This window comes from Halichoeres trimaculatus, unplaced genomic scaffold (assembly GCF_033239565.1).
Source record: "Halichoeres trimaculatus isolate MK-OKI-2021-1 unplaced genomic scaffold, fHalTri1.1 fHalTri1_scaffold_15, whole genome shotgun sequence".
NCBI lineage: Eukaryota > Metazoa > Chordata > Actinopteri > Labriformes > Labridae > Halichoeres > Halichoeres trimaculatus.
In genome coordinates this window covers 39,365-66,191 of record NW_027437193.1, presented here as the reverse complement: position 1 = coordinate 66,191, position 26,827 = coordinate 39,365, and the positions used below count along the sequence as shown (strand labels likewise).

Genomic DNA, 26,827 nt, shown 5'->3' with positions numbered 1-26,827 from the left:
AGTGAAAATAACAACTCCTGCTCTAAACAAAGCTCTGGGACTTTTGTTCTGACTGAAAATATTTTCACAGCGACCTCAGGACAGAGAAAAGCAGGACGTGACAGTTTTAAGTGTGAAGCAGAATATGTTGATGAATCTGTGATTAAACCTCTGATAAAACCCCCGGGCTGAGCTCAGCTGGAGGAAAATCTGATCTGAGGGTAAAAAGAAAAATTAAATTATAAGACGTGTGTGTTGCTGTTTCCCTGTGAGGCTTCAGCTGAAAACTTCAGGGTCTGTTTCAGGGACGGTCCCCCGAGAGCTGAGTCAGCACGGGGGGGGGGTCTTCATCAGCTGTTTGTGTGGACACACACACAGCACACAGACACACAACACACACAACACACACAACACACAGACACACAACACACACAACACACAGACACACACAACACACAGACACACACAACACACAGACACACACACACACAACCACACACACACACACACACACACACACACACACACACACACACACACACACACACACACACACACAGACACAAACACACACAACACACAGACACACACAACACACAGACACACACAACACACAGACACACAGACACACACACACACAGACACAAACACACACAAACACACAGACACACACAACATACAGACACACACAACACAAACACACACACAACACAGACTCACTGAGGATCCAGACTCACTGAGGATCTAGACTCACTGAGGATCCAGACTCACTGAGGATCCAGACTCACTGAGGATCTAGACTCACTGAGGATCCAGACTCACTGAGGATCCAGACTCACTGAGGATCTAGACTCACTGAGGATCCAGACTCACTGAGGATCCAGACTCACTGAGGATCCAGACTCACTGAGGATCTAGACTCACTGAGGATCCGGACTCACTGAGGATCTAGACTCACTGAGGATCCAGACTCACTGAGGATCCAGACTCACTGAGGATCCAGACTCACTGAGGATCTAGACTCACTGAGGATCCAGACTCACTGAGGATCCAGAAGACCAGAACCTCAACCCAGGACAGAGGTTCAGTGAAGGTGGTTCTGAGGGTGTAGAGTTGGATCCGTGATCCAGTCTCCATTCTGGACTCTGCAGACCAGCAGGCTCTCTGTCTGTCACACAGGATCTGATCTGACCCTCAACCAGTCCAACCAGTCCAACCAGTCCAACCAGTTTCACAAGTTAAACCAGTTAAACCAGTTAAACCAGTTAAACAAGTTAAACCAGTTAAACCAGTCCATCCAGACGTTTCCTTCTGTTCCAGCTGCTCCAGCAGGACATCATCAGTTTGGTACAGAACCAGCTGAAGGAGGTCCAGAGAGTCCTGAGTCCAGATTACCCAGCATGCTCAGGGAGCCAGAGGGAGGATGAGGATGAAGGGCAGAGGAGGAGCAGAGAGGCCTTCCTGAAGATAACTCTGCACTTCCTGAGGAGGAGGAGCAGGAGGAGCAGGAGGAGCAGGAGGAGCAGGAGGAGCAGGAGGAGCTGGAGGAGCAGGAGAAGCTGGAGGAGCAGGAGGAGCTGGAGGAGCAGGAGGAGCTGGCTGAGTGTCTGCAGAGGCTGAGAGGTTTACATTTCAGACTCTGAGTATGACGCTCACACCTGGACCACACCTGGACCACACCTGCGAGCTGAGACAAACTGTTCACACCAACCAGCTGCAGAGATTTCAGAGAGTTCAGAGATTTTAGAGAGTTCAGAGATTTTAGAGATTTTAGAGATTTTAGAGATTTCAGAGAGTTCAGAGATTTTAGAGATTTTAGAGATTTTAGAGATTTCAGAGATTTTAGAGATTTTAGAGATTTTAGAGAGTTCAGAGATTTCAGAGATTTCAGAGATTTTAGAGATTTCAGAGAGTTCAGAGAGTTCAGAGATTTCAGAGATTTTAGAGATTTCAGAGAGTTCAGAGAGTTCAGAGATTTCAGAGATTTTAGAGATTTCAGAGAGTTCAGAGAGTTCAGAGATTTCAGAGATTTTAGAGATTTCAGAGAGTTCAGAGAGTTCAGAGATTTCAGAGATTTTAGAGATTTCAGAGAGTTCAGAGAGTTCAGAGAGCAGACAGATCAAATCCACCCTGAAGTCTGGAAGTTGAAACTCCATCCATCTTCCACCACCTGTCTGGGTCCAGGTCACGGGGGCAGCAAAGCCATCAGCGAGGACCAGTGGTCCCTGTCCCCGTCCACCTCCCCCAGCTCCTCTGGGGGGACACTGAGGCATCTCCAGGCCAGCAGAGATCATCTCTCCACCAGAGCTCAGACCCAGGACAGGATGGAGCAGCTGCTCCTTCTCATCCAGTCTGAGTCTGAGCAAACACTGCCACCTAGTGTCTGAGTCTGAGCAAACACTGCCACCTAGTGTCTGAGTCTGAGCAAACACTGCCACCTAAGCTGCGTTTCCACCAAGCAGTACGGGTCGGTTCAGTACGGTTTGGGACGGTTTGGGACAGTTAAGTCTGATCCCGTTTGCGTTTCCACAGCAAACTGTGCCCTCTCGTGGGTGGGCGGCGTGTAAGCCGCATGCCGGAAGCCACAGCTGGTAAACAATAGCGCGACGCCGTAGCAGCTTACCCCGCGATTAAATCCAACAAAGAAGAAAACGCGACACAGTAAACAAAGAGCACGGATGGAAGACATGCAGCATTTCGTCCTCTCTGTGATTTTCATGTAACTCTCTGTTACAAAGTGCAATCAAGCTTCGTTTCAGAGAAGTCTGTGTGCCGCCAGGAGAAATGCAGCCGCTGTCGGGGTGAGTGACGATTCTTTTGACCAATCAACGGTCTGCAGTGTGTTGCTCCACCTCCCGAGAGCGGATCGGTTCAGTCTGGCACCCATACGAAAGGGTCCCAAAAAAGTGGGACGGCTCGTCTCGGTTTTTAGGGATCCGTCCCGGGATGAGTGTGTGGAAACGCCGCTAAAAGCGCACCGTACCGAGACGAACCGACCCGGACTGCTTGGTGGAAACGCGGCTCTAGTGTCTGAGTCTGAGCAAACACTGCCACCTAGTGTCTGAGTCTGAGCAAACACTGCCACCTAATGTCTGAGTCTGAGCAAACACTGCCACCTAGTGTCTGAGTCTGAGTCTGAGCAAACACTGCCACCTAGTGTCTGAGTCTGAGCAAACACTGCCACCTAGTGTGTGAAAGGAAGAACTGCACAGGAACCTCACATACTGATCTTTTGAAAAACACACATTACCGCAGCAACACACACGTCTTATAATTTAATTTTTCTTTTTTACCCTGGGATCAGATTTTTCCTCCAAGCTGAGCTCAGCCCCGGGGGTTTTTATCAGAGGTTTAATCACAGATTCATCAACATATTCTGCTTCACACTTAAAAACTGTCACTTCCTGCTTTTCTCTGTCTGATGTCGCTAAGGACGGCTTCTTAATCTGGTTATTTTATGGGTACCAGCCTGATCCTATCCGTAGTGCAGAGTACTGATCCACTTCAAATTGGATGGTACCATGTTTTGGTACCGAAACGCGTCCTTGTGATGAGGGAGAGGCAGAGGGAGTGATTAGGAACATGTTACATTGAAAAGCTTTGAAAATTAAAAAACAAATTAATATTTATTTCCACATAAACACACACAGGAACTGAAAGTTGGAACTGTTGAGTACTGATACCGATCACCAGGTCCTGGGTCTGGTACCGTATCAGGTCTGGTTTCAGAGGTGAACAGTCCCATCCATAGATGTCTCTGTGCTCCAGTAAACACTGCTGAGGAGTGTACTGAGCTCCTGGTCCGTTTTCTTTTCGTACTGAGCATGCCCAGTTTTTCCTCTGGACGGGAACGCTGTACGGTGGCTGCATCAGGACAATCCAAACTGTCCCCCATCAACAGCTGTTCACGCCGCTCTGTTACAAACCTGACAGCTGTTCAGAGAACACCTGGATCAGTAAAGGTGAGCCAGGTGCTGCTGTAGGTGGGCCCAGCTCAACAAAGGAAAAACTCCATGAAATCAGTGACTCCTGTCAACGTGTCGTGCTGTTTGTTTGTTTGTTTGTTTCGTTTGTTAATTGTTTTGTTGACAGTGTGTGAGAACTTCATGTCGGGGTCCTGCTCCCTCTGTCAGGATGATAATAAACATGAACACCCACTCACTGTGACAGGTAAAAGCCTTTCTCTGAAGAAGAATCAGTGACTTAGATTAACGAATGTTGCTGTGGAGGAATAATTTTCACCTGAGGATTAATTTAAATTTGTTTTGAAAGTCTGATCTCCTGAAGGAAAGCGCTCCTCCTCAGTCTGCTGCAGTTTCTTCGAGCTGGTGGCGCCACCTGTTGGATGTCAGGTGCATTAGTTAGAGCTTCAACAAGTGCATCCACGAGTCTTTAAAAACACAGGGAGAGGGAGCTGTAGTGACCGACAGGGGGCGTACTGAGGCCACGAGAAACAAGCGGAGGGTGGAGGCGTATTTCTCCTAAAAGAAGCGCAGAAACATTTACAGTGCGCAGTAAAACATCTGAGGGAGCGTCTGGTTGAAATTCTCAGAAAAGATGTGACAGGTGGAAAATAAAACCAGAGGATCATTCTGATGTTTCCCCCTGAGGCTGATGAGCTGAGGTGACTGTGAGGAGCTGGTTGGGAGAAAAAGCTGAACTCAGAGAGGAGGAGGAGATCAGCTCCTCCTAAAGTTCCAATAATGAGCCTCAGAGTGGATTCACCTCCTCTGCTTTGAATCTGACACAGGGCTTTTTAACAGTCAGCACATCCCTGCTCTCAGGAGCCAGGCGTGGATCGTGCCTCTGCTCTGTGTGCTCACTGTGTGCATGCACAATCCATACGCGTGCACGTACGTACGGATGCGTGTGCGCGCAGGCGGAGGATCGCCGAGCCCAGCCGTACCGTGCAGCAGGCACAAGCCGCCGGGCGCGCAGGAGAAGCCGCAAAATTCACAGCAGCCGCAACTTGAACCCGCGAGAGGAGCCGAGGGAGCGTCAGGACTTCAGAGCGCACGGTAAGACCCGAGCCGCACCTTTCCCCACCTTTCTCCACCTTTCTCCACCTTTTCCCTCCTTTAGCAGCGCTTTCTGAGCCTTTTGATGGCTTCATCCTCATTCCCCACCCTTTTGTCTGACTCCATCTCTCCGCTCGGGCAGCCGCCGGGGCGCACGCCGCTCGGGCTGACGGAGGTCTGAGACAAAGAGAGCGTCGGATCAGACAAAGGAGACGGAGCAGGACCCGGGCGGAGGGCATGATTTAGGGGGTCCGGGCTTTATTCAGCCTCTTTGCTCCTTCTCCAGGAGGACGACGTGCACGCGCTTCAAAAAGGGGTGTGTTCAGTCTGGAGCGCACGCGCTTCATCCTCACACACATTCCGCTTTTGCTCATTTTCACACTTTCATTGAGGGAAAACGGCGCGTGGAGCGTCCCCTCGCGCGCTCGGTGCGCCCTTTGATCTGGATCGATCAATCTGAATTTGTTTACCGTTATATAATTTCTCCATGTTGCTAGGCAACGCGGAGGGAGCCCCCCCCCCCCCCCCCCCCCCCCCCCCCCCTCATATTTTACATCCAGCAAGCATTTCAACACGCAGAAATAAGACAGACCCCACCTCTTTGTCTGTGTGGAGGTGTGACAACACACACACACACACACACACACACACACACACACACACACACACACACACACACACACACACACACACACACATAGGATTATGTCATGATTCAGATGAATTATTGATGTCATATTTCTCTTTTATTGCACCGAGGAGGAGGAGGAGGAGGAGGAGGATTTAGGGGAGCGTGTTTGCAGGGTGATGGAGAATTTAGGGGTTGTACCCCCCCCCTCCAGCATTAAGTTCACGCTTTCATCTCGCTCCAGCTGCGGCTGCGTCGATGTCTGAAGCTTTTCCTGCTCCGAGTCAAACTTTATTAGCCATCCTCCGTCGCTTAATTGCCTGGTCCTTTGTTTGCCGCGGCACGCATGCGCAGTGGTAGAAGGGTGTGGATGGGAGAGATGCCACCTTGCCTATCAATAGGATGGAGGCGAAGAGGAGGAGAAGGAGGAGGAGGAGAAGGAGGAGGGTCGCGATCAGATTCCTGCTTCGTTTCTTTATTATTTCCACTTTTTTTATTCGTGATGGACAGAAGAATGTTTCCTCCACTGAAGTGTGTGTGTGTGTGTGTGTGTGTGTGTGTGGTGTGTGTGTGTGTGTGAGTGTGTGTGTGTGTGTGTGTGTGTGTGTGTGTGTGAGTGTGGGTGTGTGTGTGTGTGTGTGTGTGTGTGTGTGTGTGTGTGTGTGTGTGTGTGTGTGTGTGTTCTGTAACCCTGAGGCTTTGCTGCCTGATTCAGGAACATTTGTGTTTGTTGTGCAGCGTTTTCGTCGTTTCCGTTCTTAAAGGTGGAGAAAATGATTTCAGACAAAGACAGAAATGAAATGGTGACATCGATTTGCCTTTTTCATTTCTGACAGCTGTACACACACCGTCCTGGTTGGCCACACACACTGAGCTGCCCTGCTGGTGGCTGAAACACACGGTGTCTGCTCCTTTATGTAATTTAGCGGCCGCCCTGTGAGGAGTCTGGAGCGATGCTGTCTGCTCTCCTCAGTCTGACTTCAGGTCTCTCAGCTGTGTGAGCTTCACCTCTTTGCCATGGCAGTGAGCTCCATCACCTGCGTGAGCTTTCACTCCTGAAGAACAGAAACCCTCAGACAGGAGTGACTCTCCTGAAACTCCACAGAAACCATCGTCCTCAACTCTGAAATCAGATATTTCTTCCCTGTCGTGAGTTTGAGCCCCTGATCTGAAGTACGTCACCCACAGAAACTCGTCAACACGTCTGATTTCTCCCAGGAGAACACAAATCCATTTATGGCACGTCACGTTTCCAATGACAGCGCCGTGTAACGCCACTTTGCATCCTGGGAAAACTTGTCTGGGACAAAGAAAAGTTGAGTTTAAAATGAGCTCCAAATGCAGGCCTCAGCTCTGAAACACATCAACACTACCAGCTCTGACCACAGGTGTCACTGTAGTCAACGCCACACAGACCGTCCTCACAAAGGCAGACTTTTTTAAACAGCGTGAAAAAACAGTTTGAGTCCACTGTTGGTGAAACTTCCATCAGCACTCATATAGCCTATCGTCTGTCGTCCAATCAGAGCTGGTGGATCGTCTGACGTCCAATCAGAGCTCAGGGAATGTCTGACGTCCAATCAGAGCTCAGGGATTGTCTGTTGTCCAATCAGAGCTCAGGGATTGTCTGTCGTCCAATCAGAGCTCATGGTTTGTCTGTCGTCCAATCAGAGCTCATGGTTTGTCTGTCGTCCAATCAGAGCTCATATATTGTCTGTCGTCCAATCAGAGCTGGTTTAGAAAGAAGTGTTGAGTGAGGTCATTGACAGCAGCGTCAGACTAAACCTCACGGTCAGAGTCAAACGTTACCTGCTCTCAGCATGAAAACACCTTTTTGTTCCTTTGCAGTTACAGCAGTCCGTCACTATGGCAACCTTAAAGGTACAGCTGCTGTGCTCAGGTGGTTTCAGCCTGAAGGAGACTGATCTGGTCTTTCTGGTGTTGGGTACAAAGTGTGTCGTCTTGTTAGTATACAGGCGAGATCTGACATTATAATTCATCGATAATGTATCGAGCTCTCTGATTGGTTCATGGGCAGCCATGTGACTGCCATGTTTGATTCTACCTGCGGTCCTTCTTTAATGTTTTTGCCTCTGTGACGTCTGTTTTCACTCACTTCAGACAGCGAGTGGTGAAAAATAAGTGGTCAGAAAATGAAAGACGTGCGTCCTCGCTGTCTGGCTGCTGATTGGCTCTCGTAAATCCAGTGAGTCCACTCATTCATCCTGCTGGACGGAGAGACAAACAGACACCTGCAGAGAAGTTATGACGGTGACTCATCCATTACTGCCGCCCGCCGCTGTCAGATGCTCACTGTGTGTGTGTGTGTGTGTGTGTGTGTGTGTGTGTGTGTGTGTGTGTGTGTGTGTGTGTGTGTGTGTGTGTGTGTGTATGTGTGTGTGTATGTGTGTGTGTGTGTAAGAAAGAAGAGCCATCCTGTCTGACGCGTAAACCTTCTCCTCCTCCTGTCTGATGATCAGATCACCGATGTGAACAGACTGAATGTCAAAGTGCTCGTTCTGCAAGCGTCAAATACTTTGATCACCCTGGATTAAGACGATACTAGACTGTGTGTGTGTGTGTGTGTGTGTGTGTGTGTGTGTGTGTGTGTGTGTGTGTGTGTGTGTGTGTGTGTGTGTGTGTGTGTTTGTGTGTGTGTGTGTGTGTTTAAAATTGTGTTTTGCTGCTGGTTGAGTCCCATTTCTTGCTTCCACCATCTTTACAGCGAGTCCCTTTACGTGGCGTCAGCGCGACCCCGGATCCTTTGTATGAAATACTGAGTTCTGATTGGTGGTCACACAGCAACGTAGCGTAAAAGTGGTTTGTTACTTCTTGATAACAGACTGATGCTTTGAACGACTCATCCATAGGGAGGCATGTGACTGTGATGTGGGTTGATGCTGTTAATTTGTTGATTTTTTTTCACGCCAGGTTTGTCTCCTAACCGTCACTGGGTGACTGTGGGTTTGATCCCAGACTCCAGGAGACTGACGGTAACCGTCACTGGGTGACTGTGGGTTTGATCCCAGACTCCAGGAGACTGACGGTAACCGTCACTGGGTGACTGTGGGCTTGATCCCAGACTCCAGGAGACTGACGGTAACCGTCACTGGGTGTCTGTGGGTTTGATCCCAGACTCCAGGAGACTGATGGTAACCGTCACTGGGTGACTGTGGGTTTGATCCCAGACTCCAGGAGACTGACGGTAACCGTCACTGCGCACAGAGCAGGTGGAGTTTTCTGGTCAACGATCTCCGTCCATGATGTAAACTGACTGAGCCGATGCCACCAATGAGGGCGACATGTGTGACTCAGCAGCAGTGAGCTCCTGTGAAACGGGCTCTGAAATCAAAGTTATGGTTTAAAAAAATCTGCTGTCAGTGGACACAGGCCCTTAATGTGAGTAACTTCAGCTAAATTAGCTGATTTACAGTAAATATTTGACGTGAACACTAATTTCAGCAGAGGGAATAATGTTAGTGGACACAGGCCCTTGACCTTGAGTTCCTGTAGAAAAGAAGACTAAAGTTTCCTGTTCATGTGGACACAGCTTTAAATGCGGGAGTAAAGAGCTGATTCAGCTGAGAAAAACTGCTGCAGAAACACATTTGCAACTCCCAACAGTGGTAGCCTGTGAAATGGTCTATGCAAATGATTTGGATGGGGGGGGGGCTGCTTGTTGTGGAAACAGGCCCTTAGAGCATGTGATAATGGCTTAATCCATCATTTATAGAAACACTACAGTCAATCAGGAAATATTGTCATGGCTCAAACTATGAGAGGAAGTTGCTAATTTAAGCAGAGAGAATAATGATAAAAGGCTACACATCAGAAGATTAAAGTTCCCCAACAATAAAATTGTTGCTCAAACTTTGAGAGAGGCAGACTGATTTCAGCAGTAGTTATGTCTTTAATGCTCTGTTTAAAGTTGTAGGTCAGAAAAGCTATTGTCAGTGGACACAGGCCCTAAATGGGCTCATGATTAGCACAGCAGACGTAGTAGTCAGTGGACACAGGCCCTTAATGGGCCCTTTATTAACACAGCAGACCTAGCTGTCAGTGGACACAGGCCCTTAATGGGCTCTTTATTAACACAGCAGACCTAGCTGTCAGTGGACACAGGCCCTAAATGGGCTCATGATTAGCACAGCAGACCTAGCTGTCAGTGGACACAGGCCCTTAATGGGCTCTTTATTAACACAGCAGACCTAGCTGTCAGTGGACACAGGCCCTTAATGGGCTCTTTATTAACACAGCAGACCTAGCTGTCAGTGGACACAGGCCCTAAATGGGCTCATGATTGGCACAGCAGACCTAGCTGTCAGTGGACACAGGCCCTAAATGGGCTCATGATTGGCACAGCAGACCTAGCTGTCAGTGGACACAGGCCCTAAATGGGCTCATGATTAGCACAGCAGACCTAGCTGTCAGTGGACACAGGCCCTTAATGGGCTCTTTATTAACACAGCAGACCTAGCTGTCAGTGGACACAGGCCCTTAATGGGCTCTTTATTAACACAGCAGACCTAGCTGTCAGTGTGAACACAGCTCAAACGGTGACAGACTTCAGGATGATGGTCAGCTCCTCTCTGCCACAGGCCGTGCTGGTTTTGCTTGCAGGAGGCCTCGGTGCTGTGCAGACGTCTCCTGTGTTGTATCAGCTGAGGTGTGAAATGGGGAAGTGAAGTTTCTGGACAGCAGCCAGTTTCTGCTCCTGTTGTTTGACAGAGCGGCGCTCTGCGGTGTGAAGGTATGAATGTTAAACGTCGGCTGATTGTTTATTCTCTCTGAAGAGTCCGGGGGCCTCGGGGTGCCTGAACAAGTTGGTGTTTCACACTTGTGGCTCTGAAGCCTGCGCGTGTTGAAAGCGTCTCTGTTTGGGAAACGATAAGTGTGCGTTCCTGCAGCTCGCCGGCCTGACAGGAATGAGGAAGCGAGATATGGCGATTTCATGCAGAGGAAGCGTGACGCTGTGTATTAATGACTGGAAACTTCTCCACAGCTTATTTTGGTGCTGTTTACGCTGAAGTGGAGTCTCAGGGCGACCGAGGTCATGTGACGGTCTTTGGTAAATCTTCATTTCCTGACAGTGCGCTCCTCTGCGGCCCTCCGTTTACATCTGCCCGTCTTTTTATAGCTGCTGTGAGGAGAGGCAGAGAGCCCAGTGTGTGCGGGAACACTTCAGGTCACGGCTCCCTGTCCTCGGGGAGAGGAGGGGAGACGGTGGTTTTAGGGAGCTGAAGGAGGACTCAGTCCAGTATCTGAGGTCTTAGAAAGGACCCTGCTCCTGTTTTGGCCTGATGGAGCCAGAGGTTGACTGTAATTAAGACCAGAGACCAGAGGTCAGCTCGACGTTAACACTCTTAAGATTCTGAAAAAGTGGCGTCCGGCTCCTCCCTGTGTCCTGCCTGATCCGGTCCCTTCGCAGGTTTTTGACGGCCGTGCAACGCGTCCTCGTCCCTCGGCAGCTCTTTCACCGTGAGCGCCATCTGTCACATCGCGCCTCGTTTTCCAGGAAATTACAGCTCAAACCCAAAGTGACAACGTTATCCGATCTGTAGCCCAGCGGGGCCAGGATGAACTCTGCAGTCTGAGCGCGCTCTCTGCTGAATCCTGAAATCCACTCAGACACTCTCTGACTGCGACTCTCACTCACTGGTCCTCCTGGGTTTTAAAGGGGGGCGTTAAAGGGACAGTCTGGATGTTTTTCCTCTGCTCACCTGTCCTCTTACACAGGGGATGTTTGGAGTGTGTGAGAGAGTTTGTGACTTAAAAACAGGATCTCTGATCAGAGTTGTCTCTGAAAGTCTCTCAGCTCAGGAGGAATCTGTCCGTACGCCCAGCTCCAGCTCTTTTCTGTCCCAGGACGGACTGGTGTCCCCTCAGGAGACAGGACGAGTCATCATCAACCGCTGGACTGAATGACTGAGTGACTGAATGACTGAGTGACTGAGTGACTGAATGACTGAGTGACTGAATGACTGAATGACTGAATGACTGAGTGACTGAATGACTGAATGACTGAGTGACTGAGTGACTGAGTGACTGAATGACTGAATGACTGAGTGACTGAATGACTGAGTGACTGAATGACTGAATGACTGAGTGACTGAGTGACTGAATGACTGAGTGACTGAGTGACTGAGTGACTGAATGACTGAGTGACTGAATGACTGAATGACTGAATAATTGAGTGACTGAGTGACTGAGTGACTGAATGACTGAATGACTGAATAATTGAGTGACTGAGTGACTGAGTGACTGAATGACTGAATGACTGAATGACTGAATGACTGCACACAGTCCGAGTAACAGATCAGACAGACCTGAAATAAAAGCTGACACTTTAGTCTAAAACCTTCAGGCTGTGAAAACTTTATCTGCACATTTGTCAGAGAATTCACTAGAAATGGAATGCGGCCATGACCTGTGGATCATTATCTGCTGCGTCTCAAAGAGTGACTTACAACGTGTTTTAAGTAAATCCAAACACTGAGGCCTGCAGCTCTGTGCACTTTGCTCCACCTGACTGTGTCCGAGACAAGCTGTTAGCATCTCCACGCTAAGCTGAGCTGAGCTGAGCTGAGCTAAGCTGAACTAAGCTGAGCTGAGCTAAGCTGAGCTGAGCTGAGCTGAGCTGAACTGAACTGAACTAAGCTGAGCTGAGCTGAGCTGAGCTGAGCTAAGCTGAGCTGAGCTGAGCTGAGCTAAGCTGAGCTGAGCTGAGCTGAACTAAGCTGAGCTGAACTAAGCTGAGCTGAGCTGAGCTGAGCTAAGCTGAGCTAAACTGAACTGAACTAAGCTGAGCTGAGCTGAGCTGAGCTGAGCTGAGCTAAGCTGAGCTAAGCTGAGCTAAGCTGAGCTGAGCTGAGCTAAGCTGAACTGATCTGAGCTAAGCTGAGCTGAGCTGAGCTAAGCTGAACTGATCTGAGCTAAGCTGAGCTGAGCTGAGCTAAGCTGAGCTGAACTAAGCTGAGCTAAGCTGAGCTGAGCTAAGCTGAGCTAAACTGAACTGAACTAAGCTGAGCTGAGCTGAGCTGAGCTGAGCTGAGCTGAGCTAAGCTGAGCTGAGCTGAGCTAAGCTGAACTGATCTGAGCTAAGCTGAGCTGAGCTGAGCTGAGCTGAGCTGAGCTAAGCTGAACTGATCTGAGCTAAGCTGAGCTGAGCTGATCTGAGCTAAGCTGAACTGAGCTGAGCTGAGCTGAGCTGAGCTGAGCTAAGCTGAGCTGAGCTGAGCTGAGCTGAGCTGAGCTGAGCTGAGCTGAGCTGAGCTGAGCTGAGCTGAGCTAAGCTGAGCTGAGCTGAGCTGAACTAAGCTAAGCTGAGCTGATCTGAGCTAAGCTGAACTGAGCTGAGCTGAGCTGAGCTGAGCTGAACTGAGCTGATCTGAGCTAAGCTGAACTGAGCTGATCTGAGCTAAGCTGAACTGAGCTGAGCTAAGCTGAGCTGAGCTGAGCTAAGCTGAACTGAGCTGATCTGAGCTGAACTGAGCTGAACTGAGCTGAACTGAGCTGAACTGAGCTGAACTTCCCTGTATCTGTGAGAAAACAGTTAAAGTTGACCTCTTTAACTTTTGTTGTGTTGTGGTGTTTGTCTCAGTGTTTTTATGTGTGGTATATTATTCACTTGCAAATGGTGTGACACCCACAGGCCACCGTACCAAAGGGCCAAAAATGGGGACGGGCTTATTTCTTTTCTTGTTATACTCACCACTTCCTGTAACTCTCCAAAAATCATGGCGTTGATAAGAAAAAGGGCTGAAAAAAGTAAAATGACCCCCATCCCTCTACAGGTCACTTCCTGTCAGTTAAGTCAGCCATGCCCTTATATGGGCAAAACCCCAAAGTTTGGTATCTTCAAAATAAAAAGTTATGAAAGGTTCTTAGAGAAACGGGCAGTCCAGACCCTGAGCGTTTCAGGTCCAGGCTGTGAACATGTTTGATACGCAGTGAAGATCCTCTCTCTGAAGGAGAGTGGACGTGGCCTCTGCTCTCTCTGCAGCCAGCCTCTGGTGGACACTCGATGAACTGCAGTTTTATGCACTTCTACATCAGCTCCATGTTTGCAGACGAGACTTGGCAGTTTGGTTTAAACATGACAGTGAAGTGAGGTGTGCTCTCCCCGCCTCAGGCTTTGGTGTTCCTCATGAGCAGGTGGAAGGACAGGGAGCGCTCAGAAACCAGCAAATATAACTGAACGCATGAAGACAAATCACTCTTCAGATGAGAGTGGCCGTGACTGATGGCGTGATAAAGAGACAGCCCAGAGACGTTTATCAGAAAACACACTCCTGTGTCCTCACACTCCTCCCTGAGACCCTGAAGGCTGCAGAGTCTCTGTACTCAGATCTCCAACGGTCCAAAGACGGAGCCGTGGAGGAACAACGGGAAGGTAAAACAGGGTTTAGACAGCTAGGTGCTCGACCCTCTGTGTGTGTGTGTGTGTGTGTGTGTGTGTGTGTGTGTGTGTGTGTGTGTGTGTGTGTGTGTGTGTGTGTGTGTGTGTGTGTCGCAGTCCCAGTTCTGTCAGCTCCCATCAAGCAGTGACAAAGTGACGACAGGAGGAAATAACGGGACCATCTCAGAGTTTTCTCCGCTCGGTGTGAGGCGGGTGGAGCTGGTCTCTGAGCTGGGCCTGGGAGGACGAGCGTCTACGTGAGTGTCACACACACACCGGGTCTGAAGCGATGGATGTTTGAGGAGAAGTGAGTTCACTCTTAAAAAGTTTGATCTGAATTCAACATTCAGTGGATTAGCTCTGAATTTCTCAGACGTCTTCATCCACAGGAAGATGAACTCCTTCAGCGCTGAACTCTGTAAACGTGGGGTTCAGGGCCCGCTGTGGGTTCTTTGTCTGGCTCAGCTGGAGCACAGTTGGTACCAGGACCACCATTAGAGGCCGTCTAGACTGAGTGCCCTGGGTGAATCCAGGCTGTCTGGTGGTGCTGGGTGATGCTCGTCCCCGCTCTCACCCCCCCCGTGGCTCTTTTCTGGGGTTAGCTGGAGTTTAGAGTCGACTTTGGCCCCGGCTCCTTGTCTGTCCTGCCGCAGAGCGAGTGCTCTCTCTCTGTCTCTGTCTCTCTGTTGTGGCTGGAGACAGCGGACGCCCGCCACCTCCAATTTCACTCCAGCGGTGTCTGGCTGCGGGCTGCCGACGCGCTGGTGACAGGGGTCATGTAGACGGACGCTGAGCGGGCCAGTTTGTCCGGGCCAGTTTGTCCGGGGCAGCCGGCCCGTCGCTCAGACAAACGGAGGGAACGAGGCCAGAGAGGATCTCTGAGTCTGCGGCTGTGTCTGTGAGAAACAGATGCACTTTGTGTCGTGGAAACGCCGCCTGGAGACGCTTTCTCCAGCTGTGACTGCGTCTTTGGCTGGAGACGCAGCAGAGACCTGATCCAGCTCGTGTCTGCGTGACCCACATCTGCACAAAGGAGGGCCGGCTGTGGAGGTCTCAGCTCTGACAGGAACAGATCCAGCCTCAGCAGGAAGTGGTTCTGAAAGGGGAAGCAGAGACGAGTGAAACATGTTTTGTCTGTGAGCTCGCCGTCCCCTCCGCCGTCTGAGCGACCCTTTCCCTCCCTCAGGACTCAGATTTATGGAGCGATGTTACAGATGATCCCATGAAGGAGCTTTATGTTTCCTGTGTGCTCGGCTCGAGCTGGTAAAGCAGGTCGTAAACGTCACACAAGAGTCCTCAGAAAGCCATCAGTAGTTATTTCCTCCTAACACACAGTTTGTGTCAAACCCAGAGGCTGTCTGAACAAAGCACATGGATCAAACTTAAAGAGGGGTACCGTGCTGTTTGTCAGTCTTTATTCTGTCCCCCTGGTGCCCCCTAAGCATCTTTACATGATTTACTGTTAAAAAAAACTTATTAATTTTCTCTCAAGGGTGTTGTAGATAACCAAATTTTTAGCATTTGTCACTTTAAGGCTCTCTGCTCGGCTACCCCCCTTCCCTCTGATTGGCCAGCACTCTGAAGGACCTGACAGGGGCGGGGCTATGAGCAAATCTTGGTGTTCAAGACCCTACCCCTCAATATTGTGGTGAGGAGGTCCTGATGTGATGACCTCACCATTTCAGCAGGTCTCATGAAGGTCTTGTGATATTTTCAGACAAATTCAGGAATACATAGCATTTTAGAAAAAATGTGCAAGGTCAGTACCAACATCCAGCATTTATACTTTATATCCATGTCTATCACATCAGTAAGCAGAACACCCCCTCTTTAATCATGAATAAAACCCCTCTTTAAACATGGACAACACCCCCTCTTTAAACATAGAGAACATCCCCTCTTTAAACATGGAGAATACCCCCTCTTTAAACATGGACAACACCCCATCTTTAATTGTGGAGAATACCCCCTCTTTAAACATGAAGAATACCCCCTCTTTAATTGCGGAGAATACCCCTCTTTAAACATGGAGAATACCCCCTCTTTAATCATGGAGAACACCCCTCTTTAAACATGGAGAACACCCCCTCTTTAAACATGGAGAACACCCCCTCTTTAATCATGGTGAATAACCCCTCTTTAATCATGGTGAATACCCACTCTTTAATCATGGTGAATAACCCCTCTTTAATCATGGTGAATACCCACTCTTTAATCATGGTGAATACCCCTCTTTAAGCATGGTGAATACCCCCTCTTTAATCATGGTGAATACCCACTCTTTAATCATGGTGAATAACCCCTCTTTAATCATGGTGAATACCCACTCTTTAATCATGGTGAATAACCCCTCTTTAATCATGGTGAATACCCACTCTTTAATCATGGTGAATAACCCCTCTTTAATTGTGGAAAATACCCCTCTTTAATTGTGGAGAATACCCCCTCTTTAAACATGGAGAATACCCCTCTTTAATCATGAAGAATACCCCCTCTTTAATTGTGGGGAATACCCCCTCTTTAACATGGTGAATACCCCTCTTTAAACATGAGAGTGTTCTGTTGCAGTGCAGCTCTACAGCAGCTCATTGAAACACATTTCAGAACTCTGGCTCTGAGGGAGGTTTCACCTGGAGGCAGGAAACTGTTGGGGCCATCTGTCATATCCCGACCTACAGAAACGTCTGTCGTCAATGTGTTGGAAACCCAACAGGAAGTCGGCCATTTCTGTTTGACACAGGGTCCAAATGTTTTTAGTTTTATCAAAGCAGGAATGACACTTTGACATAGTCTACACCATTTTAGTTTTAGAGGTCTGACAGTCTGCACTGGTCCAGTCTGCACTGGTCCAGTCTGCACTGGTCCAGTCTGCACAGGTCCAGTCTGCACAGGTCCAGTCTGCACAGGTCCAGTCTGCACTGGTCCAGTCTGCACAGGTCCAGTCTGCACTGGTCCAGTCTGGACCAGGACCGCTCCTTTGGATCCTGTTTAAAGTGCAGGAAATCAGAATATGAGGAAGTTTCCAGTTTCTGTGGCAGACTCTGATTCCTGGAAAGCCCTGGAAGCTGAGGAACGCCAGCAGCCATGTGAAATATTAATATGTGCGTTTTATCGCTGCCAGCCCGTTAAAACCCACTTACCATCAGAACTGCTCCAGAACCTTCCCAGAAATGTTGCTCGGCTCTGATCCGCCCAGAGGAACCCACTCCCCTCGTCCCCTCAGCCCTGCAGAGGTATCGATCGCTGTCGGACCCGCCTGGCTCCAGGTAGAGACCGGGGCCTCGGGGACCGGAGCAGACGGAGGGAAGGAGGAAAGAGAGGGACGCTGGGCCTCACCAACGCTGCAGCGCTATTGATCGACACGAGAGACGGACGCAGAGCTGAAACTAAGACAAGAAGAACAGAGTACTACAGTCTGAAACCGTCCTCACATGGGGTCCAGACCTCAGTCCATCATCTGATCCACCTGAGATTGCTGACTCCACCTCCTGGGTCTGGTGTTCGGTCAGAGAGGAAGAGAAAAGGTCATCAGACGTCTGGGAGTCTGGTTCTTCTCCTTTGGTTTAATATTTTTGATTTTAACCTGACACCAAAGAGCCCCCCCCCTCTGTGTGTGTCACAGACACACCTGATGTGTGTGTGTGTGTGTGTGTGTGTGTGTGTGTGTGTGTGTCACAGACACACCTGATGTGTGTGTGTGTCACAGAAACACCTGATGTGTGTGTGTGTATTACAGACCTGATGTGTGTGTGTGTTACAGACAGACCTGGTGTGTGTGTGTGTGTGTGTGTGTGTGTGTGTGTGTGTGTGTGTGTGTGTGTGTGTGTGTCACAGACACACCTGATGTGTGTGTGTGTGACACAGAAACACCTGATGTGTGTGTGTGTATTACAGACCTGATGTGTGTGTGTGTTACAGACAGACCTGGTGTGTGTGTGTGTGTGTGTGTGTGTGTGTGTGTGTTACAGACACACCTGATGTGTGTGTGTGTGTATTAAAGACCTGATGTGTGTGTGTGTGTATTACAGACCTGATGTGTGTGTGTGTATTACAGACCTGATGTGTGTGTGTGTTACAGACAGACCTGGTGTGTGTGTGTGCGCGCGCGCGCGCGCGTGTGTGTGTGTGTGTGTGTGTGTGTGTGTGTGTGTGTGTGTGTGTGTGTGTGTGTGTGTGTGTGTGTGTGTGTGTGTGTGTGTGTGTGTGTGTGTGTGTGAGTAGAGTTTGAAGTGAACAGGTGTGATGGTTTGTGGGGACAATGACAGGATTGATTAAGTCCAGGTCTTTGTTGGACGGTGTTTGTGGAGCGGCCTCTCGTCTCCATAAGGTCTTTGTTGGATCCTGTTTGTGGAGCGGACTCTCGTCTCCGTCAGGTCTTTGTTGGATCCTGTTTGTGGAGCGGCCTCTCGTCTCCATCAGGTCTTTGTTGGATGGTGTTTGTGGAGCGGACTCTCGTCTCCATAAGGTCTTTGTTGGATCCTGTTTGTGGAGCGGACTCTCGTCTCCATCAGGTCTTTGTTGGATCCTGTTTGTGGAGCGGACTCTCGTCTCCATAAGGTCTTTGTTGGATCCTGTTTGTGGAGCGGACTCTCGTCTCCGTCAGGTCTGCGGTCGATCACTGAACACCTGTTGAGGATTTTCAGGTGGAGCGTTGTTCTCCTCCCTGTGCGCTGAAAACAAACTGTGGTCACATCGCTCAGTTCATGCAGAGACGTGTTTGTTCGCTGCATTGTTTGAATTCTCTCCCTTTCCACCAACGAGCCTGCAGGACAGTTCGTCACTGCAGCCATGACACGGACTGACCTACAGGGGGCAGCGTGAGCTCGGCTGCTGTTTGTCTCTGAGAGCCGGCAGAACATGGAGTGACAGACATTCAGGACGTGAACTCGTCTGCATCGACGTTATCTCACAAACTTCAGACCCGTTCACGACAAGAAACACCGCATACAGCTGGTGTCTGGACCAGGAACTAAGTCATCATCTGCTGAAACAGGAACTGCAGAACCAGATTTATTGTTAGGCCTGTTAGTCAGAAAACCAGAAGGACAGTTAGTCAGAGGCCTGTTAGTCAGAAAGACTGTGAGTCAGATAACCAGAGAGCCCTCCAGTCAGAGGACTATTAGTCATTAGACCTGTTAGTCATGAAGTTAGTTTGGATCGAAGAAACCTGACCAAATCTAAACTAATTCTCTGACTAACAGGCCTTTTGGAAACAGGCTGATCCCATATTGTTGCAGATTTAAACTTGTTTAATTCTGATTCAGAGTCAGGCAGTTTGGTCAAACTGGGATTACTTCATCTTTGGCAGCAGCCCCAAGTGGACACTTGAGGAACTGCAGCTTTTACACCTGAAGGTTTGCTTCACTTCTCAGTAAACCAGGTCGTAGCTGAGTTTCAGCCCATGGCCTGATGTATTCTAGTGTTTCCTCTTGTTGGTATCGTCGTCTGGAGGAAGAGATGTTCAGTTTGTGCTGTTGGGGTGAGTGTGAGATTTAAAGTTACTGTCATGGTGAAGTTCAGTGTTTCCTCTGACGGTGAAGTTCAGTGTTTCCTCTGAAGGTGAAGTTCAGTGTTTCCTCTGACAGTGAAGTTCAGTGTTTCCTCTGACGGTGAAGTTCAGTGTTTCCTTTGACGGTGAAGTTCAGTGTTTCCTCTCATGGTGAAGTTCAGTGTTTCCTCTGACGGTGAAGTTCAGTGTTTCCTCTCACGGTGAAGTTCAGTGTTTCCTCTGACGGTGGATCGTTCAGCCTGCTTTAAGCCTTAAAGGTGACTTCAACATCCAAACTTTCTGGACTAAGTTAAATGAAATTTAGAAGCTGGAGACATGCTCCAGACATTTTTCACTTCATGTTGCTGATAAAACACAAAACAAGAAAAGTCTGCAGCTTCACTTCCTTCCCTCTTTATCAAAGTCTTTCTCTGAGAACCTGAGTACAGGACCAGGACTCGGTATCAGCAGGATACTAAAAACACTCTGTTGTTCCAGGATGAGACGTCTGTATGTGTTTGCCCCAATCTAAGATGGTGGATGATCATCTAAATGCTACCGTTACACAGATGGTCGTGTCTTAGGCCCTAAACATCAGATGTGGGTCATCGGGGAAATACTGGAGATTTTTTTTTAACATTCCAGTTTAACAACTTCTGCTCTGCAACAAAAAGCAGCAAATCGAGGTTTTTCCTCCGCCCTCTTCTCTCAGGCTGACTCTGCTGTTTCTGATGATTTGAGAACGAGACCAGAAAACGGTTTGTGATTACTGCCCCGACAGCCAGACGCTCTTATCCCCACAGATCCAGGACTTCAGGACGTCTGCCAGAAGACGCAGCATGTCCCACATTCAACACGGACAAAGACAACAGCTGATCAGCCTGAACAGCTGATCCAGCACACACACGGCCTTCCTGTAAGACCAAACAGTGCCGGTCATTGTGTGGGCGTAGACCGTGCTCTGTGCAGCGGGCGGAGAGCAGACAGCGAGCTCTGACAGGAAGTGTTGGTCCTGAGAGTATGACTAAGACCTCTGACCAGACAGTGCCTGGGTGTGACAACAGACTGCTCAGGATCCACAGGCCGGGCCCATCCCCTCCATCCCCTCCATCCCCTCCATCCCCTCCAGGCCTGTAGGGGGAGCTAGAGCCCATCCCCTCCATCCCCTCCAGGCCTGTAGGGGGAGCTAGAGCCCATCCCCTCCATCCCCTCCAGGCCTGTAGGGGGAGCTAGAGCCCATCCCCTCCATCCCCTCTGGTCCTGTAGGGGGAGCTAGAGCCCATCCCCTCCATCCCCTCCATCCCCTCCAGGCCTGTAGGGGGAGCTAGAGCCCATCCCCTCCATCCCCTCCATCCCCTCCATCCCCTCCAGGCCTGTAGGGGGAGCTAGAGCCCATCCCCTCCATCCCCTCCATCCCCTCTGGTCCTGTAGGGGGAGCTAGAGCCCATCCCCTCCATCCCCTCGGGTCCTGTAGGGGGAGCTAGAGCCCATCCCCTCCATCCCCTCCATCCCCTCCGGTCCTGTAGGGGGAGCTAGAGCCCATCCCCTCCATCCCCTCTGGTCCTGTAGGGGGAGCTAGAGCCCATCCCCTCCATACCCTCCATCCCCTCCATCCCCTCCATCCCCTCCGGTCCTGTAGGGGGAGCTAGAGCCCATCCCCTCCATCCCCTCTGGTCCTGTAGGGGGAGCTAGAGCCCATCCCCTCCATACCCTCCATCCCCTCCGGTCCTGTAGGGGGAGCTAGAGCCCATCCCCTCCATCCCCTCTGGTCCTGTAGGGGGAGCTAGAGCCCATCCCCTTCATCCCCTCTGGTCCTGTAGGGGGAGCTAGAGCCCATCCCCTCCATCCCCTCCAGGCCTGTAGGGGGAGCTAGAGCCCATCCCCTCCATCCCCTCCATCCCCTCCGGTCCTGTAGGGGGAGCTAGAGCCCATCCCCTCCATCCCCTCTAGTCCTGTAGGGGGAGCTAGAGCCCATCCCCTCAATACCCTCCATCCCCTCCAGGCCTGTAGGGGGAGCTAGAGCCCATCTCCTCCATCCCCTCTGGTCCTGTAGGGGGAGCTAGAGCCCATCCCCTCCATCCCCTCCATTCCCTCCGGTCCTGTAGGGGGAGCTAGAGCCCATCCCCTCCATCCCCTCCATCCCCTCCGGAGTGGAGTGGATGTGGAGTGGGAACATCCAGTCTAAAAATATGACACTGTGGTATTAAAAACTGCAGTTCCTCAAGCGTCCACTAGAGGCTGGCTGCAGGAACACGAGCAACCACACACACACCCATTCAGAACAGACCGTCTCACTGCAGGAAGTGACAGGTGATCGGCCAGGTGAGATCATTTCTCTACCAGAAACTTCTGTTCAGGGAAGTTTATCCTGTCATCCTGTTTTAAGTTCATTAACTTTGGAGCTTTGCCCATATAAGGGCGTGGCTGACCTGACTGACAGGTGGGCGCCCTGTAGCTGTCTCCAAGGAGACACAAGATCTGCCTCTTTACCTCATCCTGGCTTGAATGAAGCTGTGTCGAGTTCAGCATTTGCAACATGGCCTCTGTCAACATTAAGCTTCAAAACTCTGCATCAGAAACAAATGGGTGACATCACGGAGACTCCGTCCAGGTGATACCCGGCCTACAGCGGGCTCAGCGCAGATACAGAGCTGCACAGCAGACTACTACGATGTCCATTTGATGCAGAAGCATAAACCTTGTTAATCAAGTAAATTACACAGGATCCTTGTCCGGTTCGTCTCTGCTCCCGGCTCGGTTCCAGTTCTGGTCCATGTGGGAACGTACTCTGGTCCCACAGCTGCGTTTCTGGTCTGCTACTGAAGTAGGATCTGGTTTAAAGGTTTAAAACAACACTCTGCAGAAAGTAAAAATGATCATTGAATCCAATCAGTGCTGTGTCAGTGTTTCTAACAGGTCTGACTCTACATCAGCTGATTCACATGTTTGTTCCTGCTCAGTGAGACCTGTTTTCATGTCTCTGAGGAGGACGGTCGGTTGGTTGGATGTTTGAGGAGAAGGAGGCGGTCAGTGATTGGCTGCAGTCCCACCAGGCGCTGCTCTCCCCCTCACGTGCGGGCGGCTCTGTCCTCTGGTGCTTCATGTGTTCATGTTTAGTGTGACAGAGGAGAGATGGTTTCAGCCCCTCGGTAAAAAGAGGCGACTGTGTGAAGTGATCTGGTGTCGTCTGTTTGCGGCTCGGACCTGTTTCCTGAGGAGTGACGCAGAGTTTCAGCAGCTCTCTGAGACAGGAGCTCGCAGGTTCAGACTCCGGCTCGTGCTCCTCTCTGAAACCCAGAGACAACACTAATAAATTGGTTTTATAAATAAATAGCTCTGGCAGACTCGCTGCTATGAAAACACCGGGGAGTTCTGGCTACACTTCGCAGCGCTGCTAATTGAGAGGATTCGCAGCGCGTTTGACAGATTGAGTGGACTGCAGCGCGTTGCATGATTTAGGGGACGGAGCGGCGAGATGCCAGAGTGAAAACATTTCAGAGGGTTGGCAGGATGGAGCTGCGCTCAGAGGAGGAGGAGGAGGAGGAGGAGGAGGCTCTGTGCGTCACTTTCTGCCGTCTACATGTTTGGACCGATGGTCGCAGTGAGGGGGGGGGGGCTGTTGAACTGCTCAAAGAGCCGGACGGTTCACGTGGAGGTCAGCTGGGAGTCAGAAAATGAGTCTGAGCTTCTGATTGGTCTGTGGTCATGACCTGAACAAAGGGAGCAAAGTGTCATGGACGCTAACGAGCCACAAACGACCGGCGTGAAGTGAGCGGCGCCGGTGGAGAGGAAGAGAAGTGGGACAAAAAACATAGTTTGACATCACCCTGAAAGAAAGGTGTAGAGTAACCTGAAGCATCCGTGTGGAGGAACCCCTCATTAACACTTCACCGTGTCACAGGTTTCAGGGTCTCCTCAGGCTGAGCTGCTTACAGGGAGACCGTCACACCTCTCAAATCTGTCACAGATTAAAACTTTAACCAGAGAGTTTATTTCATCCACCAGGAACACACCACGTGTCTGTGGCCCAGCGCCGCTCTGTGGCGTGTTGACCTCGTATGTCTGCTGTCGGCTGTGTGTTCAGTCTGGCTCGTATCCCCACCCCAATGATGATCCTCTGCTGGTTCTTTTTGGGCTGTAAAAGCTGAGACCTGCTGACTCCTGGTCCGGCTCCTCTCATTATGTCGTTGTAGATAAAAACCATCTGATTCAGACACAATTTGTTTCATTTTGAAATTCTCCAGCTGTTAATGTGTGGTCTCAGTGCATCGCCGCTCCGTGAATGGAAAGTTCCTGAAAGAATAGTTTGCTCTTAGTTAATAAACTTGAACCCTGACTAATTTTCTGACTAACAGACCTCCTGATTCTCTGACTAACAGACCTCCTGATTCTCTGACTAACAGACCTGATTCTCTGACTAACAGACCTGATTCTCTGACTAACAGACCTCCTGATTGACATTTTACGTTCCTGGAGGGATGAGGTGGTTTCTTCTCGTTTCTGACTCATCTGATCCCACATGAACTCGTGGAATCAAAGCGATCTGTGGTTTGTTTCTCCTGGAGGATCATCACGTCTCATGATGCTGTTTTCAGGAGGAAATGTTCTGTTTCATGTGGCCGCGCTCCGCTCTGGATTCCCACAGACCCTGATTTCCCAGAGGAGCAGAGTCCTCTGAGGGCTCAGCTGCTATTTCTGGAGGGAGGATTTGGGAACGTTTCATCAGTTTAATTTTCATAAAGAGGTAAATAAACGCCTAAGTGCCTTTTTATGAGCGGCTCTTCCTCTTCGGCTGCACTTCTCCATCCCCCCCTGTATCACACGTCTCATTAACCTGCTGATGGTTTAATGATGATGGTTCATCTCCTCCTTTATTATCCCAAAGCTTCATGATCAGAGGATCTGAACGTTTCTAGACTTTTCCTCTTCCTGCAGCGTCTGTATCCAGAATCATGGAGTCATTGATAAAGTGCACAGGAAGAAACCCAAACGCCACGAGGTCCAGAGTAAACCGTGGAAACCAGAACAACCAAACACGCAGCAGGAAATCACCGGGAGCTGCTTCTGGAAATGTTTGTTGTTCAGGTTTGTTTACAGCTGGGTCTGTGTGTGAGCAGGAAACAGATCAACAGTTTCTCTTATCCTCAGCTTGACGTGGCGTGAGGTGGCGCGACGTGGCGTGAGGTGGCGCGATGTGATGGTCTTGACCTTTCTGCTGCTGCTGGTCGTGAAGCCTTGGTCTTGTTGTTGAAACCTTGGTGGGCTCACATTTCTCTTTGAGTCACAGGAATCAGAGAACCAGCGGCTGATTCAGACACCGTCACTTCCAGAGTGGCGGCGCCTGCTTTGTCCCGTCAGTCCTCCGTGGCGATGTTCCCCGCGCGGTGAGACGGGCTTCAAACCCATCAGGTCTCACCGTAACATCAGAAAGGTCTGTCAGAGATTTCCCTGCAGATCTGTACGTCTCCTGTTTTAACTTTGGGAAAAACCTCCTGATGAGAATTTAAGTCAAACTTCAGTCGGGCTGACACGGCGTCGGCGTCTGAAAGTGACTTTGTAAAGATGATAATGATGTGTGGGAAAGAGCGCGAGGGAGCGTCAGATCAGAAACCGAGTTTTAATAAAGTGAAGACTTTTTCTGTGGAAAGACAAACTCTTCCTCCGTTTCTCCTCCAAGGTCATTTTTCTGTTTTACCGGCACGCCACCTTTGGCGAGGGTTTCTGTGACGCCGCTGACTCGTCTGAGCTCCGGATGCAGCAGGTGATGAGGATTTGTTGAGCCCTCCAGCACGCCCCTCTTTAAGACGATAAGACGAGCAGATCATGAGGGAAAACCTTCATGATGTTGATGAAGATGATGATGATGATGAAGATGATGATGATGATAATGATGAAACTCTTCTCACACAAAGAATGGCGGCGTATCATGTAACAGAGCAGACGTCCTCTGAGAAGAAACGCTGAGTCATGGAGCCGCCTGAAGCTGTCAGCAGATTCTACATCAGGGGCTCAGACCTGCTCAGCTAAGACCTGCTGGGTCACAGGGATCAGCGTTTCCCGTCCTCTCCTGGAGACGGTCTATGGGAAGTCCTCCTGGTCCTACAGTGAGAGCGTTTATTAACACCTGAGACCTGGTCCCTGAGCTCCAGAGACCTGGTCTGGGTCTGGGTCTAGGATGTGCTGAAAAGAATTTCTGGTCTCTTCCTTTCTCCTCACTGGTGTCCTGGCTCTGTCCTGGCTTTGTTCTGGCTCTGTTCTGGCTCTGTCCTGGCTCTGTCCTGGCTCTGTTCTGGCTCTGTCCTGGCTTTGTTCTGGCTCTGTTCTGGCTCTGTTCTGGCTCTGTTCTGGCTCTGTCCTGGCTCTGTTCTGGCTCTGTTCTGGCTCTGTCCTGGCTCTGTCCTGGCTCTGTTCTGGCTCTGTTCTGGCTCTGTCCTGGCTCTGTTCTGGCTCTGTCCTGGCTCTGTTCTGGCTCTGTCCTGGCTCTGTCCTGGCTCTGTCCTGGGTCTGTCCTGGGTCTGTCCTGGCTCTGTTCTGGCTCTGTTCTGGCTCTGTTCTGGCTCTGTCCTGGCTCTGTTCTGGCTCTGAGGCGGGTGTTTGGTCAGTACGTTTGGTGCTGCGGGGCCTCGTCTTGTTTTCTCAGTGGAACCTTGAGGCTGACGGACGCTGCGAGTCGGTCAGAGGTCACATTTTTCTCAGACACACTGTCGCACATTGATAAACATTCAGTGTTTATCTGTGGAGACATAGCTGGTGTGTGTGTGTGTGTGTGTGTGTGTGTGTGTGTGTGTGTGTGTGTGTGTGTGTGTAGCACATGCGTCAGCAGTGCTTGTGTTGCCTTCTGCAGAATCACAGACTGTCACACTGTTTAGTTTTAATCACTCCCTTACCTCACACACACACACACACACACACACACATGGAGAGGACAGCATAGAGGAAGTGTGATCTTCCTCCTGGCCAGCAGGGGGCCTCTTTAATCTGAAGTTGCAGAGTGGCGTTCCTCTGGAGTCTGAGGAGGGGAGCGCTGAGGACAGGAAGCTGACAGTCACAGGAAGCTGACGGTCACAGGAAGCTGACGGTCACAGGAAGCTGACAGTCACAGGAAGCTGACGGTCACAGGAAGCTGACGGTCACAGGAAGCTGACGGTCACAGGAAGCTGACAGTCACAGGAAGCTGACGGTCACAGGAAGCTGACGGTCACAGGAAGCTGACGGTCACAGGAAGTGATGTTTGCTCCTTCGTGGTCAGCGTTAGGTCAGCGTTAGGTCAGCGTTAGGTCAGCGTTAGGTCAGCGTTAGGTCAGCGTTAGGGCAGC

The 26,827-nt window shown here is 50.2% G+C and overlaps 1 protein-coding gene across 1 annotated transcript in view; it reads left to right on the top strand.

Annotated features, from left to right (window-relative positions):
• The first annotated feature begins 4,841 nt into the window (after window positions 1–4,841).
• The window catches only part of LOC141804415 (uncharacterized), a 37,017-nt gene continuing 15,031 nt past the window's right edge, over window positions 4,842–26,827 (top strand). The window contains exon 1 of the mRNA XM_074688828.1: window positions 4,842–4,997. Coding sequence (XP_074544929.1) covers window positions 4,843–4,997 — 155 coding nt within the window. The 5' untranslated portion in view covers window position 4,842. The remainder of the gene's footprint in view (window positions 4,998–26,827) is intronic.